Source organism: Tachyglossus aculeatus, chromosome 14, assembly GCF_015852505.1.
Source record: "Tachyglossus aculeatus isolate mTacAcu1 chromosome 14, mTacAcu1.pri, whole genome shotgun sequence".
In the NCBI taxonomy this organism is placed as follows: Eukaryota; Metazoa; Chordata; class Mammalia; order Monotremata; family Tachyglossidae; genus Tachyglossus; species Tachyglossus aculeatus.
Window position 1 is genome coordinate 17,611,961 of NC_052079.1, and position 18,371 is coordinate 17,630,331.

General features: G+C 44.4%; 1 protein-coding gene across 7 annotated transcripts in view; it reads right to left on the bottom strand.

The window, feature by feature from the left end:
• GRIP1 (glutamate receptor interacting protein 1) overlaps nucleotides 1-18,371 on the bottom strand; it is a 337,553-nt gene that overhangs the window by 50,886 nt on the left and 268,296 nt on the right. For all 7 annotated transcript variants that reach the window (XM_038756957.1, XM_038756956.1, XM_038756959.1 and 4 more), the window contains exons 6-7: nucleotides 11,981-12,056; nucleotides 9,841-9,986 (exon numbers count right to left, since the gene is read on the bottom strand). In XM_038756957.1, coding sequence (XP_038612885.1) covers nucleotides 9,841-9,986; nucleotides 11,981-12,056 — 222 coding nt within the window. The remainder of the gene's footprint in view (nucleotides 1-9,840; nucleotides 9,987-11,980; nucleotides 12,057-18,371) is intronic.

Genomic DNA, 18,371 nt, shown 5'->3' on the forward strand with positions numbered 1-18,371 from the left:
TTCAGCCTTGTCCACTGCATCAGCCTCCTGTCTCTTCCCCCACTCCAGTCCACACTTCACTTCAAAAATGTTCAGTCTGTGTTTCCCTACTCCTCAAGGGCCTCCAGTGGTTGCCTATTCACCTCCGCATCAAACAGAAACTCCTTACCGTCAGCTTTCAAACACTCCATCAGCTCGCCCCCTCTGATCTTACATTGCTGATTTTTCACTACCACTCGACATGCTTTGCTCTTCCAATGCCAACTTACTTACTGCACCTCCATCTCATCCATCTCGTCAACGAACCTTCACCCTGCCTCTGGTCTGGAACTCCCTCCCGCTTCATACCTTGACAGACGATCACTCTCCCCACGTTCACAAAACCTTATCAAAATCACACCTCCTCCAAGAGGCCTTCCCCAACTAAGCCCTCACCTTCCCCTATTCCTTCTCCCCTCTGCGTCGTCTACACACTTGGACCTGTACCCTTTGGGCACGTGATATTGTCCCCATCCTCAGCCCAACAGCACTTATGTACATATCCATCATTTATTTATATTAATGTCCTCCTCCAGCTCTGGACTGTAAGCTCATTGTAGGTGGGAAATGTGTCTACCAATTCAGTTGCACTGTACTCTCCCAAGTGCTAAGGAACAGTGCTCTGCACACAGTAAGCGCTCAATAAATACCACTGATTGATTTGCCTCTCAGAAATCCTGTGGCACTTCCTCCATTTTCCACACGTTAGGGAGAGAGGCTGTGAAGGTGTCTGAACAGGTCATAAATCCCAGCCTGTAGAGCTCAGCTGGGTAACATCAGCTCAAGGAACCTTGCCATTCTTCACTGCTTTAGCTGCCAGGAAGATGTTAAAATGGATGGAGCGTGAGCTGCGATTTCACCTTTCGGGTCAACTATTTCACGTGGAGAATCATCCTCCACGGTGGCGGTGGGTATCAAGGCACATAACAGATATGCCCTCACCATTTCTGTACAATTCCTCACCTCACCCCCTAATGCCTCACCTCGCTACTCTCCTACTACAACCCAGTCCACCCACTTCGCTCCTCTACTGCCAACCTTCTCACTGTACCTCAATCTCGTCTATTTCGCCCCCGACCCCTCACTCTTGTCCTGTCTCTGGCCTGGACTGCCCTCCCACCTCAAATCCCCACTTCAAAGCCTTACTGAAAGCAGATCTCCTCCAAAAATTCCTCTTCTCCCACTCCCCTCTACATCACCCAGACCTGCTCCCATTATTCATCCCCCTTCCCAGCCCCACAGCACTTATGTACCTATCTGTCATTTATTCATTTATATTAATGTCTGTCTCCCCCTCTATAATAATAATAATAATGATGGCATTTATTAAGCACTTACTATGTGCCTTTGCATTGTTCTAAGACTCTAGACTGTAAGCTCGTTGTGGATAGGGAATGTGTCTGTTTATTGTTATATTGTACTCTCCCAAGCACTTAGTACAGTGCTCTGCACAGAGTAAGCGCTCACTAAATACGACAATGAATTAATGTAGGGAGGCGATATTTCTCCCTTTCAGGTGGGGCTGCGCGTATATGTGAGAGTTGGTCTACATCCTTCAGTGACGTGGACATGTTCTACATTTGGATGTGGTTGGTACAACTTGGTTTTAAAAAGGCGTCACCTAGACATCTTGTCTCCTTCCCTAACTCCTTGACACAGGCTTCCCTGACATCCCTTTCCTAGAAATTAGAGGAACTGCAGGTTGCTGCCGCTAGAATGACGATCAAGCTCAAAACAGCAGCTCCATCTCGGAACCATTCTCACCAAACCGGTCCAGTTGTTTTCCTGTAGCCGCAGTCAAAATGGCCTGGTAGAAACCTGCTTAAGGGGGTAGGGACATTTACTGCGCTAACAGAGCCATTTCAAAGTTCTTAAAATAGAAGGTGATCAACTCAAACCCAAGTTCATTCCGTGTTCGAGGAATGCAAGTGGTAGGATTCCTCTTTTCCATAAATTAGATTAGAGAACAGGCTTGAAAAACAAGCAAAAAATCACTGGAAATACTGCTCTGCCCTACTGAGCACTTGAAATTAGCTCCACGAAAACAGAGTGTGAAGTGAACGAGCACTAAATAAAGTCTACATTTTACCTGGAGGAAAGTGCATTAATGTGTTCCCAAGATGAAAAAAAAGCTTGACCAAACCAATATTAATATATTAAAAGACAATGATAAAAATATAACAGATGTGGTTAAACATGCTCAAATAGCAATGACATATATACCAATGATGAAAGATTTCAAATTAGATTGTTTTGTGCATCGTAAGCTCCTTGTGAGCATGGAATGTGTCCGTTTATTGTTGTACTGTACTCTTCCAAGAGCTTAGTTCAGTGCTCTGCACACAGTAAGGGCTCAACAAATCTGACTGAACGAATGAATGAATGGAGGGGGAGACGGACACTGAAATAAATTACAGATATGTACATGGGTGCTGTTGGGCTGAGGGTGGGATGACTATGAAATGCTCAACCAGATTAACTATGCCTGGGAAACCTAAGCCCACAGAAGTTCTGCTCGGCATTGTGAGGGTAGAGGAGCCACCGTGAGCCTGCAAGGAAAAATGCTTCATTGAGAGCGCCAGCCTTTCCTGCCGCTAAATCATTTCCACAATAACCATTCCCCCAAAGGCTCAAAAGAGATGTCAGTGCCACCTGGTGAGATCCAATCAATTTCCCAAGCTGATGCCCCAAGACTGCTCCCAAAAGGTCTAATGGAAAGTAGGCTCAGAAATGCCCTTGGATTGCTTCCGAAATGTCTGGCAAGGCGCCTAGGAAAATCAATCCATCAATCCACGGTGTTTATCGGGTGCTTACTGGGAGCCGAGCACTGTGCCGACCGCTTGGGAAAAGCCAGATGAAATAGACTGGGTGGTCGAATGGGGAAGCGGTATTCAAGAAGGCCGGATGGGGAAAAGTAAACAGGAGATGGAGAAGTAAGAAAGGAAGGAGATGAAGGCACATCCCAGGCAGGGGAGGATTAGCTGATCCCAGTAAAGTAAGATGCGTGAGGCAAATGAATCATACAGATATAAATTATTCATGGTTAAAGATGTTTCAGTCATTAAGACATTTACACCATGACCAAAGCACTTACCCAGTGTGCTGATTTATGGGCGACATAATTGCATAAGATACACTGATGGATGTTTGCATGGCAAACGTTCCAGATTTTTTATTTTGTTAATCACTTTTCCCTCTTTTGAAGGGTGCATTTTAATCAGGACCCAAAGCTTGATTAAAACGTCCCCGAGGTAGCGAAAATGACTTTCTGCATCTTAATAACAACCTTGCCTGACTCGCGTTCATCAGATAAATGGCACCCTTTCTCGCCTGTCAGTTTCTTCGTTAGCAAAAGACGATTATTCTTAACACTCCTCCCTCCCCCGCCACACCCTCCCTCTTCAGAGAGGGGTCCCAACTATTTCGTGGGTCTTCTCTTGAGATGGACCCAATGGGGGTATGGGGTATACAGTAGCAATCAATCAGTGGTATATATTGAACGTTTGCTGTGTGCAGAGGATACTAAGAGCTTGGGTTGGGAGACACGTTCCCTGTCGCGATGAGCTTACGGTCTAGAGGAGGAGACGGTCATTAATATGAACAACTCAGCTCGCATGCTCCGTAGCGTCAGCTTACTCACTGGGCCCCTAATAATAATAATAATTGTGGTATTTGTTAAGCGCTTACAATATGCCAAGCACTGTACTAAGTGCTGGGGTGGATACAAGCAAATCGGGGTGGACACAGTCCCTGTTCCACATGGGGCTCATAGTCTCAATCCTCATTTTACAGATGAAGGAACTGAAGGGGAAAGGGAGGGGGAGAGGGGGAAGGAAAGAAATCTTTATATACAAATATAAATATCTTATATATTATACAGCGTGGCTTAGTGGAAAGAGCCCGAGCTTGGGAGTCCGAGGTTGTGGGCTCTAATCCCAGATCCACCACTGATCAGCTGTGTGGCCCTGGGCAAGTCACTTAACTTCTCTGTGCCTCAGTTACCTCATCTGTAAAATGGGGATTAAGACTGTGAGCCCCACGTGGGACAACCTGATTACCTTGTATCTCCCCCAGAGCTCAGAACAGTGCTTGGCACATAGTAAGCACTTAACAAATTCCATCATTATTATTACATATACACGTGTATCTTATTTGCATGTGTCTCATCATCAGCATTCCTAAGTTCCCGGATTACCCTTCCAGTGACATTTGCTGATGCTCCCAGCCTGTTGAGTTGGAAGAGGTTCCCGGATTTTAAATAGCCATTTTATTTCATTGCTAAATAGATTAAGACAATGGAGTAAACAGACGCTGAATGCTAAATCACCGCTCCTACTTCAAATGACTTGTTTTTCCTAATTAAGTTTGAATGCAGTTCTCCCATAAACTGGATTAGGTAATGCTTCAATTTACAGACTTTATAACCAAACAAGAGTTTCCTAACTTTTCCAAAAAACAAGTTGGAGCGACAAAACAATCTTGTCTCTACAATATATGTGGTGTGCATTTTGTCAGGTAAAATGCACTATGATTCGTCCCCACCTGCGATACCGTGCGTCGTTTTGAGCATCGCAGCCAAAACAGAACATAACCCTCTAGACTGTAAGTTCACTGTGGGCAGGGAATGTGTCTACAACTCTGTTGTACTGCACTCTCAAGCACTTGCTTAGTACGGTGCTCTGCACACAGTATGCGCTCAAATAAATACCACGGATGATGATGATAAGTGCACAGCAGAAAGTGGTGAGAAAGGAGGTAGGAAACCAAATAAAGAAGGCCACAGGCTGTTTGGGAGACTGAAAAAAAGTCTTGGGCAGTTGGACTGCCTCAGAAGTCATGCCAGACAAAGATACCAGACATTTGTAGCATCGAGCCTCCTTTAGGGCTGTGAGTCCTGTAGCTTCTGTGGAATTTTCTGATCTATTCTGTTACATCAAATGATTGTATTCACTGAGCGTTTACTGTGCGCAGAGTTGGCAGCCATGTTCCCTGCCCACAAGGAGCTTATATCCATCATTCACTCATTAAATTGTATTTACTGGTGTGCAGAGCATTGTACTAAGTGCTTGGGAAAGGACAACACTACAACACAACAATGGACGGTGACATTCCCCAGGCACAATCAATCAATGGTACTTACTGAGCGCTTACTATTTGCAGAGCACCGCACTAAGCGCTTGGGAGTGTACGATACCACAGAATTAGCATGCACATTCCCTGCCCATTATGAGTACTTTAGAATATATAATTTAAAGATACGTACGGAAGTGTGGTGGGGTTGCGGGTGAGGCAAATATCAATTTCCAGGGATGACAGATCCAAGTATAAAACAGTCCATCCTCTTCTACTACATGCCATGCTTACTCACCTGAGTCTACCACCACTGAAACAAGCTCATTACACTCCACTGCTGCTCTTCAAGCTATGTAAGGACAGCGATGACCAGAGGCTATTCATTCAATTGTATTTAAATAGATTTATTTATTTAATTTATTTATTCTATTTATTTTATTTTGTTAGTATGTTTGGTTTTGTTCTCTGTCTCCCCCTTTTAGACTGTGAGCCCACTGTTGGGTAGGGACTGTCTCTATGTTGCCAACTTGTACTTCCCAAGCGCTTAGTACAGTGCTCTGCACACAGTAAGCGCTCAATAAATACGATTGATTGATTTACTGAGCACTTACAAATTCGTTTACTAAGTGCTTGGGAGAAGGTACAATATAACAATGAACAGACACATTCCCTGCCCACAGCGAGCTTTCAGGCCCAAAGAGGAGACAGACATTAATATGAATAATTAAAGAAAATAATTAAAGAAAGCGTTTACTGAGCACTTACAAATTTGTTTACTAAGTGCTTGGGAGAAGGTACAATATAACAATGAACAGACACATTCCCTGCCCACAACGAGCTTTCAGGCCCAAGGAGGAGACAGACATTAATATGAATAATTAAAGAAAGAAATAACTTACAAGAAAGGGCATAAGTGCTGTGGGGCTGGGAGTGGGGGATGAATAAAGGGAGCAAGTCAGCATGAAGGAAGCGAGTCGGATAGCGATGGCGAGCAGAAATGGAATAAAAATCGAAATTGCTTTAGAGTTAGAGCGAAGCGACCCCAAAACTCACGGCGTAGCCAGAGATAGCGGCAGAAGACCGACCAGGCTGGCTTTCAGAAACAGGGTGGCTAACGGTCTCAGAGCAGAGGTCAAGAGGATGTGCACCTATCAAAATCCTCGGTGGAAGGGACAAGACACGGCCGACACTTTGAAAGCGAGCAACTCCTACCCCGGGCAAGGTTATATTCCTTCCTGTGCCGGTTTCAGCATTTGCATTAATGCCTTCGTCCAGCTCTCCAGGACGCCTGTCCTGCCGGAGATTGACAGGACTGGAAATTTAGCCGTTGGACATGAACCCTGTGTGACTCACGATATACTTTACAATCATTGCTGCATCCATCAGTTTCCCCGAAAGATACAAAAGATGGCCCTTGCCTCTTGTGATGAGCAGTGGATGATTGAAAATGTTATTACACGCTCAAAGGATGTATTTAGGTGACTCTAGGCCAGTGTGAGGAAGCCAGGATACGTGCGATAAATTACTGTGGGCTAATCTGTTTATCCATCTTTTTTTAATATTCAGTCAATGTGATCACCTACGAATGGACCACCTGCTCTCTGCAGTGTGCTTTATCTGACCCCATCAGTTAGATCAGAACATGCTTTCTCTTTCCTTTTTTTTAATAGCATTTGTCAAGCACTTACCATGCAAGGCACTGTACTATGTGCTGGGGAAGATACAAGATAATCGGGTTGGACACAGTCCCTGTCCCACATAGGGCTCAGAGTCCCAATCCCCACTGAGGTAACTGAGGCACAGAGAGGTGAAGCAACTTGCCCAAGTCCACGGCAAACAAGGGACGGAGCCGGGATTAGAACCCAGGTCCTCCGACTCCCAGGACCATGGTCTTTCCACTAGGCCACACTGCTTCCCCTGTTGCCTTGGCAATGCCCTCCCCCTAACTTCCCACATTTCTCCTCACCTCCATGACACAAGGGACTTGACCTAAGCCAAGTAAACCTACCCTAGTCTTGTGATGAAAATCACTTTTCAGCCTTTCACAGAATCTTCTGCTGCTGAATTGTTTTACTGCTGCGAATAATTTATCTTCTCCCTCAACCTTCTCAGATCTGCTTAATAAAGGAATAAGTAACCAATTTCACTGACCGTCAACCACAGATGAAGATTTGGAGGTTTCCAAAGCTAACGGGAATGGGTGCTCTCCCAAGCACTTAGTATACTGCTCGAACACTGATCGATTTTTTTTTTATGGCATTTGTCAAGCAGCACGGCCAGCACGGCCTTGGGAGTCAAAGGACGTGGGTTCTAATCCCGGCTTCGCCACTTGTCTGCTGAGTTACCTTGGGCAAGTCACCTCACTAGGTGTCAGTTACCTCATCTGCAAAAATCAATCAATCAATCGTATTTACTGAGCGCTTACTGTGTGCAGAGCGCTGTACTAAGCGCTTGGGAAGTACAAGTTGGCAATATATAGAGACGGTCCCTACCCAACAGTGGGCTCACAGTCTAGAAGAGTGGGCTCACAGTCTAATGTAAAATGGGGATTAAGACTGTGAGCCCCACATGGGACAACCTGATTACCTTGTATCTACCCCAGCGCTTAGAACGGTGCTTGGCACATAGTAAGCACTTAAATACCATCATTATTATTATTATCATCATCTGTCAAGCACTGTTCTAAGCGCTGGGGTAAATACAAGTTAGTTAGGTGGGACACAGTCCCTGTCCCGCAGGAGGCGCACAGTAAGTAGGAGGGAGAACCGGTAACCCCATTTTACAATTGAGGAAACTGAGGCCCAGAGAGGTGAAGTGACTTGCCCAAGGTCACACAGCAGACAAGTGGAAGAGTCAGGATTAGAACCCAGGTCCTCCTGATTCCCAGGGCATTGCTCTATCCACTAAGCTTTCCACAATGCTTCTCCTCTGATTGACTGATATCTCATAAACTGCTGCCACCTCAGGGCTGACATTAATGTCAGTCCCCGGCTTTTCCCCCTTCTACCCTCTCCCCCACCCCAAATAACCCACGAGAACCCACCCGGCTGCCCTCTCCAACCGCCTGCTCTGAGACAGCTGCTGCTGCTGACAGTCATTGCATTATTATTATTATTATTATTATTAGGAAATTTGTTAACTGCTTACTATGTGCCAAGCACTGTTCTAAGTGCTGGGGGTAGATACAAGGTAATCAGGTTGTCCCATGTGGGGCTCACAATCCACATTTTCCAGGTAACGTAACTGAGGCCCAGAGAAGTTAAGTGAGTTGCCCAAAGTACACAGCTGACAAGTGGCGGAGCCGGGATTTGAACCCATGACCTCTGACTCCAAAGCCCGGGCTCTTTCCACTGAGCCACGTTGCTTCTCTTAAATAAAGATAATAATAATAATAATAATGGCATTTATTAAGTGCTTACTATGTGCGAAGCACCATTCTAAGTGCTGGGGGAGATACAAAGTGATCAGGTTGTCCCACGGGGGCTCACAGGCTTAATCCCCATTTTACAGATGGGGGAACTGAGGCACAGAGACGTTAAGTGACTTGCCCAAAGTCACACAGCTGACAAGTGGTGGAGGCAGGATTTGAACCCATGACCTCTGACTCCAAAGCCCGGGCTCTTCTGTGGGAGGAGGCCCCTGCTGGACATTCATTCATTCATTCAATCATATTTATTGAGTGCTTACTGTGTGCAGAGCACTGTACTAAGCACTTGGGAAGTACAAGTTGGCAACATATAGAGACGGTCCCTACCCAACAATGGGCTCACAGTCTAGAAGGGGGACACAGACAACAAAACAAAACATGTGGGCCGGCGTCAAGTCGTCAGAACAAATTGAATTAAAGCTAAAGTGTCTTGCCTAAGGTCACACAGCAGACAAGTGGTGGTAGTTTCTGGCTCCCCATTTTTTACAAATGTGGTAACAGAGGTCCAGAGAAGTGAAATCACTTGCCCAAGGTCACACAGCAGAAAAGTGATATAGCCGGAATTAGAACCCATGACCTTCTGAATCCTAGGCCATGCTACTTCAGTCACCACCATCTCCACCCCTCCGCAGTCGGGCACTTGATAGAATCATTCAAAAACATCTATGGTCCTACCCAGAAGGGATGGGCAGACCAGAACTCTCCTTGCAAAGGGCAAATCACACCATTTATCCTACGGAGACCTTTTCCTACTTCTGGCATTTCTGAGACTAAAACCATTTCCAAAACCCCATGCTTCTAAGAGATATGTCAGCCCGGCAGATGGATTAAGCACATTCCTAGAAGCGGTAGACATGAATCAAACGGACTGCAATATGAAGGGGGTCTCCTGGTGTTAAATTAGCCTCCCTCCTCTCTTATAATAATGACAGCATTTATTAAGCGCTTACTATGTGAAAGCACTGTTCTAAGTGTTGGGGAGGTTACAAGGTGATCAGGTTGTCCCACGGGGGGGCTCACAGTCTTAATCCCCATTTTCCAGATGAGGGAAATGAAGCACGGAGACGTTAACTGACTTGCCCAAAGTCACACAGCTGGCAATTAGCAGAGCCGGGATTTGAACCCATGACCCCTGACCCCAAAGCCCGGGCTCTTTCCATTGAGCCATGCTGCTTCTCAATGAGAGGCTGCCGACAAGAGCCTCAACTGCTGAGGGAGGGAATAATGGAAGAACGCTAATTCTAACAAGAGCCTTAACTGCTGCTGAGTTAGCATCAACATTTAGACAACGCGTAGAAATAAAAAGACCATTTTCCACTTACCCATCACGGACACGTCATATTCCACCAGCAGCGTCGCTTCTTGCCCACACTGTTTGAGGAGACTCATGGCTTCTGCATGCGTGCTCTCAAGGAGACGGATTCCATCGACACTCAACAGCCTGTCGCCGGCTTTGATGGTGCCCTCTCTGAAGTGGGAAGAAAAATCACAGGCTTGAGCCGTTCGGTCTCCTATAGGTCGGCATTTTCAGTCTCTGTTCCAGAGCGACGTCCTGCCCCTCTTTCTGAGGGCAGTGACATTTGCATTTTACTTCAAACACCCGCCTGGGACGGAAGAGGGTCGAGAGGCTGTTTTGAATGGGAAACGGCTTTAAATTGGAAATTTGGGGCTGGAACCCGATACCTAAAATTCAAGAGGTTAATTGGTACCGCTCTCTGGACCGCCACAGAAAGAAGAGAACCTTTTTGCCCAACCTCTTTTCCCACTGTCTGCGAGCAGAGCTGTTATTTACTAGAGCTCAGAATGGAGCCACTGTCAACTTGCCTATGGCAAGTAATAGTTAATGGGCTGATACAACATTATCTTTCATCCGTTTTATCGCCAATTTACCTCCAAGAGGGATGGTGAGTGAATGAAAATGTTGATACATATGGGAACTATTCTATTTGTTTGGGGAAAATCTTAACCATCCGTCATTTAGCTTCACACCAAAAGTAAGGGGCGGGTAAATATTTTCCCCAGGTTCACGCTGAAGACACACATGTTCTGCACTTGGATCTGCGACCTTTGGGCATTGGATACCTGCCCCACAGCACTTACCTACACATCTATAAATTCTTTATTTAGATTAATGAATGTCTCCCCCTCTAGACCACAAGCTTATTGTGGGCAAGGAATGTGTCTGCCAACTCCGTTGTATTCTCGAGTATTTAAAACAGTGCTCTGCACATAGTGCTTTATGTTTTCAAAGGTCCCAGAGGAAATTTAATAACTGCTAAACCACCAACCGGTTTGCCTCTGAGCACGAAAATTAAACTTGCCCTCTCTATGGGCCGAGTAACTGAGATGTGACAATCAGATAGGCATAAACAACACCTGCAAATGAAGATACAAAACCCCATCTTTTGGGATGACTACATCGAGAAACCGTAAGATGTCCAAAAACATCATCCCTTCTTCCCTTTCTACCATTCTCTCCTCTTCCCTTCTGGAGTCACGGCACTCCAGATTGATTAGAACCCCTGATTTCACAAAGGAGTTTGGAAATTTCTTTTCTCCCGAGGAATCAGGAAAAGTCAAGTCAGAGGCTCGGAATAAGAAAAAAAATAGAAAAGGACAATTTGCTTCTTTTTAAACGCTATCCCAACGGAAATACCTCTCAGCCCGATTTGGCTTACAGCCTAACTTCTCTTTGCTCCTAGACTCTTTAAAAGGGTCTAGAAGCATTTAAAAATCCGGGTAACTGTTAACCAGCGTTTCCTTTCATTCTTTCCATGGGACCTTACGGAGAGAAACTCGGCCTCAGCTAAATGATTGGCTTGGACGAATTTGAAAACACATCTGAAGGTCTGAGTGGGTCTGAGTCCCACTAGGGAATCCTTTGGTGTTTGACTGACCACACCACTTTTTCTAGGTCACTGGTTCGGAGAGGTCGGCATGACGGCTGTAGCAGATCTCATTTTGGAAGCTCGAATACAAAGCAGCATGGCACAGCACAGGCCTGGGACTCAGAAGGTCGTGGGCTCCAATTCCAGTTCCACCACCTGTCTGCTACGAGACCTTGGGCAAGTAACTTAACTTTGGGCCTCAGTAACCTCATCCATAGAATGGGGATGAAGACTGTGAGTCGCATGTGTGAGGGGGACTGTGTCCAACCTGATCTGCTTGCAACCACCCCAGCGCTTAGTACAGTTCCTGGCCCACAGTAAGCGCTTAATACCACAAGTATTATGATTTGACAGTACATGAGCTCAGTTCGGACACAGCAAGCCACCAAGGTGTCCCGCTTCTACAAGAATCTCTTACGATTCAAAGCCTAATTTAGACATCTCAAAATACTGGCTTTGTGAGAACACCGCATGCACTCGTAACTATCCCGTTTATCAAATTTCCTGCCAAAACAGCCCACCCTCCCTCTCCATCTCGACTCGGGAGACCCTGTGGAAAAACGATCAATTTCACCTGTCAGCCGGCCCTCCGGGTCGAACGCACGTGATTACAATAGGACGGGATTTATTTCTGTCATCGTGGGCTCCTCCTAGGAAAGAAAAAGAAATGATTAAGCCCAGAGCTCTCACTGAGGCTGCTTCAAAAACGCAGTTCCAAAATCTGACCATGAAATGCTGGTTTCATTGATTAGATGGGCCAAACGGTTGGGGCAAATCACTGCGTTCTTCAAGTCTGCTTACTTGGGGAGTAAGGAGATTTCTAGAGCTCATTACTTATTCATCCTTGACAAACAGTCGTTGTGCAAGTCATCACAAACCTTCAACTAAAGGAGAAATAGGCTGCATCTCAGAGGGATTAGACTGCAGGCAAGCAGAACTTGAATAAAAATAGACAATTCAACTCGGGGCATTGGTCATTTCTGCATTCTCAGGGCATTAGCTAGTTCTGCGACAGGACAGGGAAGGAGTAAATTTTAGGTAGTTTGAAATCTGATATTGCTAGACTTGGAGCTATTTCTTGGAAATAACCACTACCTCCAGCTCATCTCTCTTAAGCTCTCATAAGCTCATTGTGGGTAGGGAACGTGGCTACCAACTCAGTTGTATTGTACCCTCCCAAATGCTTAGTATAATGCTCTGCACATGGTAAGGGCTCAATAAATACCATGACTGATTAATTAATCTCTTGCTCACGCACTCTCTCCAGCCCAGAACTCCCTCTTCATTTGCATCTTCGTTCATTTATTCAATCGTATTTACTGAGCGCTTACTGTGTGCAAAGCACTATACTAAGCACTTGGGAGAGTACAATACAACAGTGCTCTCCCCATCTTCACAGCCCCTCTAAAAGTCTTATCTCCTCCAGGAGGTCTTCCCTGATTCTTCACTTGTCCTGCCAATCACAGATTTCAGTCCAGCTAGTAATCAACAGCTACATTAAGTTGTTTGATTCCTTAATTTAAGTGAAGTGTCTCACTTTAACTTCTTTTTTATTGCTGTTGGAGAATCGATTAATTTTCAAAAACGCTTTACAAATCGAATCAATGAAGGAACCCTCACACTATGATAAATCATAAGCCTGAATTTCTTCCTTAAATCAGTTAGCGTTCTGGAACTTTCGGTAATAATTCTTCTCCCTTCCTGACTCCAGTGCCTACCGTACTCACTATCCCAGGCCTTTAAATTCCCTGCTGACATCTTCAATGCCCCATCTTCCCATTCTTCATCCCTGATGACTTTGCCAACTACTTGGAAAAAATCAGAACCGTTTTGGGCATGCCTTTCTCCTCACCCCAGAAAATATGCATTGTTTTTGGCCTGTTTGAATGATATTAAGGCATCTATTAAGCGCTAAATATGTGTCAACCACTGGGGTGGATACAAATTAATCTGGCCAAACACAGCTCCCTTCCTAAACGAGGCTCACAGATTAAGTGGGAGGGAGAATAGGTATCATATTCACGTGTTACAGATGTCGAAAAAGAGGCCCAGAGAAGTTCAGTGACTTGTCCCAGGTCACACAGCAGACAACTGGCATAGTGGGGATTAGAACTCAGTTCTTTTGACTACTAGGCCCATGCTCCTTCTCTAATCAATCATATTTATTGAGCGCCTACTTATGCAGGGCACTGTACTAAGTGCTTTGGAGAGGACAATACAACAGAGTTGGTAGACATGTTCCCTGCCCACAACAAGCTTGCAGTCTAGAGGACAGCCTCTAATTAGATGTACAGTCTCTGATGAGTTAATGATTGAGCAGGTTGGAAAATAACTAAATGTTTGTCACCTACTCTATTTTGTTATCAATCAATCGTATTTATTGAGCGCTTACTGTGTGCAGAGCACTGTACTAAGCGCTTGGGAAGTACAAGCTGGCAACATATAGAGACAGTCCCTACCCAACAGTGGGCATTATCTTCTCCACCCTTAAACGGGGACGTTTCCAAATTGTAAAATGAACAACTTTGCTTTGTAGCTCACTCTCAGAGGGATGGCTAATTTATTACTTTCCCAAGCGCTTATTACAGTGCTCTGCACACAGCAAGCGCTCAATAAATACGATTGCCTGACTGACCGACTAATTCTATGGGATTGGGGAAGAGTCCTGGACATCTCAAGCAGTGTGGCCTAGTGGAAAGAGGATGGGCCTAGGAGTTAGAAGACTTGGGTTCTAAACCCAACTCTGCCATTTGTCTAATGTGTGACCTTGGGCAAGTCACTTCACTGCGCCTCCGTGACCTCATCTGTACAATGGCAATTAAATCCTCTTTCCTCCTGCTCATATGAGCCCCAAGAGGGTGATGGACTGTGCCCAACCTGATTAACCTGGATCAACCCCAGTGCTTAGAACAATGCTTGGCACCTAGTAATAACTGTGGTATTTGTTAAGCACTTACTACATGCCAGGTACTGTACTAAGCACTGGGGTGGATACAAGTAAATCCAGTTGGACACAGCTCCTGTCCCACATGGGGCTCACCATCTCAATCTCCATTTTACAGATGAGGTAACTGAGGTACAAAGAAGTGAAGTGACTTGCACAAGGTCACACAGCAGACAAGTGGTGGAATCTGAGCGCTTAGTTTGTTATGGGCAGGGAACGTGTCTTTATTATTGTATTGTATTCTCCCACACACTTAGTACAGTGCTCCGCACCCAGTCAGTGCTCAATAAATAGGACTGAATGAATGAATGAACAAGTACCAGGATTATAAAGTACCATAATCTCAAGGAGCAAAGTTTATTTGACTAAAGACTCTTGGGTCACAAAGATCTCCTGAAAAATCCAGGGAATTGAGTTTCAGTAACCAGAGAATTGAGTTTCAGTAACTCTGGCTGCACCGTATCGATCTCATTGTAAATCACTGGCAAGATCAGAAGAGGGGCCTTCAACATCACAAATAATTCACCAGCAAAGCATTTTCTTGCATTTCAGTGAAGGAGGGAGCTGGCCTGAAAATACATTCCTCCACCTTCTTGGAAATGGTCCAGAAGGAAAAGGCAGAGACAAAGGTGGGAGAAGCCAGTAGCCCTGAGTGGCCCAGATCCATCAGTGGCATTTATTGAATGCTTATGGTGTGTAGGGCACTGTACTAAGCACTTGGGAGAGTACAATACAACATACTGTCTGCCCACACTGAGAAGTAGGATGTCTTAGTGGAAAGAGCACAGGCTTGGGAGTCAGAAGTCATGGGTTCTGATCCTGGCTCTGCCACTTGTCAGCTGTGTGACTTTGGGCAAGTCACTTAACTTCTCTGTGCCTCGGTTACCTAAAACGGGGATTAAGACTTTGAACCCCACATGGGACAACCTGATTAGTTTGCATCAACCCCAGCGTTTACAACAGTGCTCGGCATGTATTAAGCGCTTAACAAACACCATCATCATCACTGAATGATAGATAAAACATAATGTATTTGGCATGAAAAACTTCATCCAAAAGTTTCCATCACAGGTCTTCAAGACCTGAAGACAAAATATAGGAGCTGGAAAGGGAGAAATTGGCTTGATGCAAAAAAAAAATCTCCTGCTTGTATTTCCCTCCAGGCCTCCAAAGAGAATATTTGAGGTGAAAAAGGAGAAATTTGCCTCATGCAAAATAATCTCCAGACTTTAAGTACTCTTACCTAAACTTTTCAAGACCTGCAGAGTCAGGGTATTCAGTGTAGGAGAGGGACAAGGAGTAATATGGTTCACGCCAAAAAAAAACAAACCCCAAAACCCCTCTCATTTGTTTCTCTACCTATGGCCTTTAAGGCCGGCAAAGAGAACATTAGAGGAGTTAAAGGAAATCTGACCCACATGCAGATTTCCTTTTTTTTTTTAAATCACCTCAGCCTTACCATCCTTGTGTTTTATTCTAAGATTGTGAGCCCCTGAAGGGCCAGGGATCATGTCTAACTCTCACTTGTGTATTTTTTCCCCCAGTGCTTAGTACAAAGTTCTGCACACAGTAGTTTAATAAATACTATTGCTATTACTACTACTATCACTCCTCCTCCTATTATGTTGCCGACTTGGACTTCCCAAGCGCTTAGTACAGTGCTTTGCACACAGTAAGTGCTCAATAAATACGATTGAATGAATGAATGAATCATCATCACCACAATAAAAACTGAATTGACTGTTTAAAACCTGCTTGACATCCTTCTCTTCAGTCATTCATTTATTCAGTCACATTTATTGAGCACTTACCTTGTTCAAAGCACTGTATTAAGCACGTAGGAGATTACAATATAACAATCAATGAGTTCCACCTGACTGGGCTTTCTCTCCCTAATTAATTTCATTCTTTTGGCTTCCCAATAACGGTGGAAAGTTAAACCAGGAGATTAAGATTTGTAGAAATTGGGTTGTTTAATGGGGTTTTATCCAGGAACACGTAAAGGCTGGGAGCCTTAACAACACAAATTCATTCAATCGTATTTATTGAGCGCTTACTGTGTGCAGAGCACTGTACCTGGCGGTATTCTGGATGGATGTGATTTCTATATCATTAAAACTCTGATGATAGCTTTTGACAGTGTAACCTATAGTGATTTATGTTTGTTGTCTCCATCAGAAATTCATTCTAGCACGACAAGCTACATGAATCCCAAATTATGTTCAGCAAAGTAGAAACCAGGTCCCAAATCCAAAGTCAGGACCCTAAATCACCCACTATAGAAAACCAACTGACCGAATGCTCGCCAAAAGCACTATACTTTCCTGGGGCAGCAAAACTAGAGTGACTGGAATAAGGCATTCACTTAGTTGAGAAGCAGCCTAAACAGTTGCACTCAACTCTGGTCAATGACCCTGTACTGACTTGGTCAGTGGCATACCTGTATATATGTATACCTGTATATATGTATATGTTTGTACATTTTTATTACTCTATTTATTTATTTATTTTACTTGTACATATCTATTCTATTTATTTTATTTTGTTAGTATGTTTGGTTTTGTTCTCTGTCTCCCCCTTTTAGACTGTGAGCCCACTGTTGGGTAGGGACTGTCTCTATATGTTGCCAACTTGTACTTCCCAAGCGCTTAGTACAGTGCTCTGCACACAGTAAGCGCTCAATAAATATGATTGATTGATTGATATTAAACTGCTCATTATGGGCAGGGAACATGACTTCTAATTCAGCTGCATTGAATTCAGCTTGCATTGCATTCTCCCAAGTGCTTAGTACAGTGCTCTGCACAGAATAAGCACTCAATAAATATCTTTGATTGATTGATGTACCAGACTAGATTACCCTTGATCTCCTCAAATTTGGTGTGGAAACCCCACTCACTTTGTAATTTGGCATGCAAAATTCCTTGCTGGGTGAACTTGGGCAAGTCACTTAACTTCTCTGTGCCTCAGTCTCCTCACTGTAAATAATAATAATAATGGCATTTATTAAGCGCTTCCTATGTGCAAAGCACTGTTCTAAGCACTGAGGGAGATACAAGGCGATCAGGTTGTCCCACGGGGGGCTCACAGTCAATCCCCATTTTACAGACGAGGGAACTGAGGCACAGAGAAGTTAAGTGACTTGACCAAAGTCACACAGCTGACAAGTGGTGGAGCCAGGATTTGAACCCATGACCTCTGACTCCAAAGCCCAGGCTTTTTCCACTGAGCCACACTGCTTCTCAACATGTAAAATGGGGATTAAATACCTGTTTCCCTTCCTTACAGTGGGAGCCCCATGAGGGACAGGGACTGTGTCCAAACTGATTAAATCATATCTACTCCAGTGCTTAGAATAGTGCTTGATACATACTAAGCACTTAACAACTACAGTAATAATAATAATTATAATCCATCAATGGTATTTATTGAGTGCTTACTATGTGCAGAGCACTTTACAAAGCGCTTGGGAGAGTACAACAGAATTAGCAGACATATTTCCTACGAGTTTACAGTCACTATAACAGTAATGATAATAATAATAACAATCAAATGAGCAGAATGTTTGGAAGACTGGGAATACCAACAATGGTCTATCTGTAATAAAAATAATAATGCTAATAATAAAAAAGTTGTGGTATTAAGCACTGACTTCATGTCAAACACTGAGCTAAGCACTGCGGTAGATGATACGTGTTAATCAGATCAGACACAATTCCTGCCCCACGTTGGGGCTCACACTCTAAAAGGAAGGGAGAATAGGGAGGTGTTGAATCCCCATTTTACACATGAGGAAACAGAGGCCCACAGAAGTTAAGTGACTTGCCCAAGGTCGCCCAGCAGGAAATAGATACCTTAGGATAAAGCTGAGGACTGAAAGAAGAAAATGAAGAACACAGCAAATGCCTTCCCCGCGAAAGTTGTCGCAAGGCTGAAAAACCTTATCCTGATGTCAGAGACACTAATAATACTGATAATTGCTGTATTTGTCAAGTGCTTACTATGGGCCAGGCACTGTACT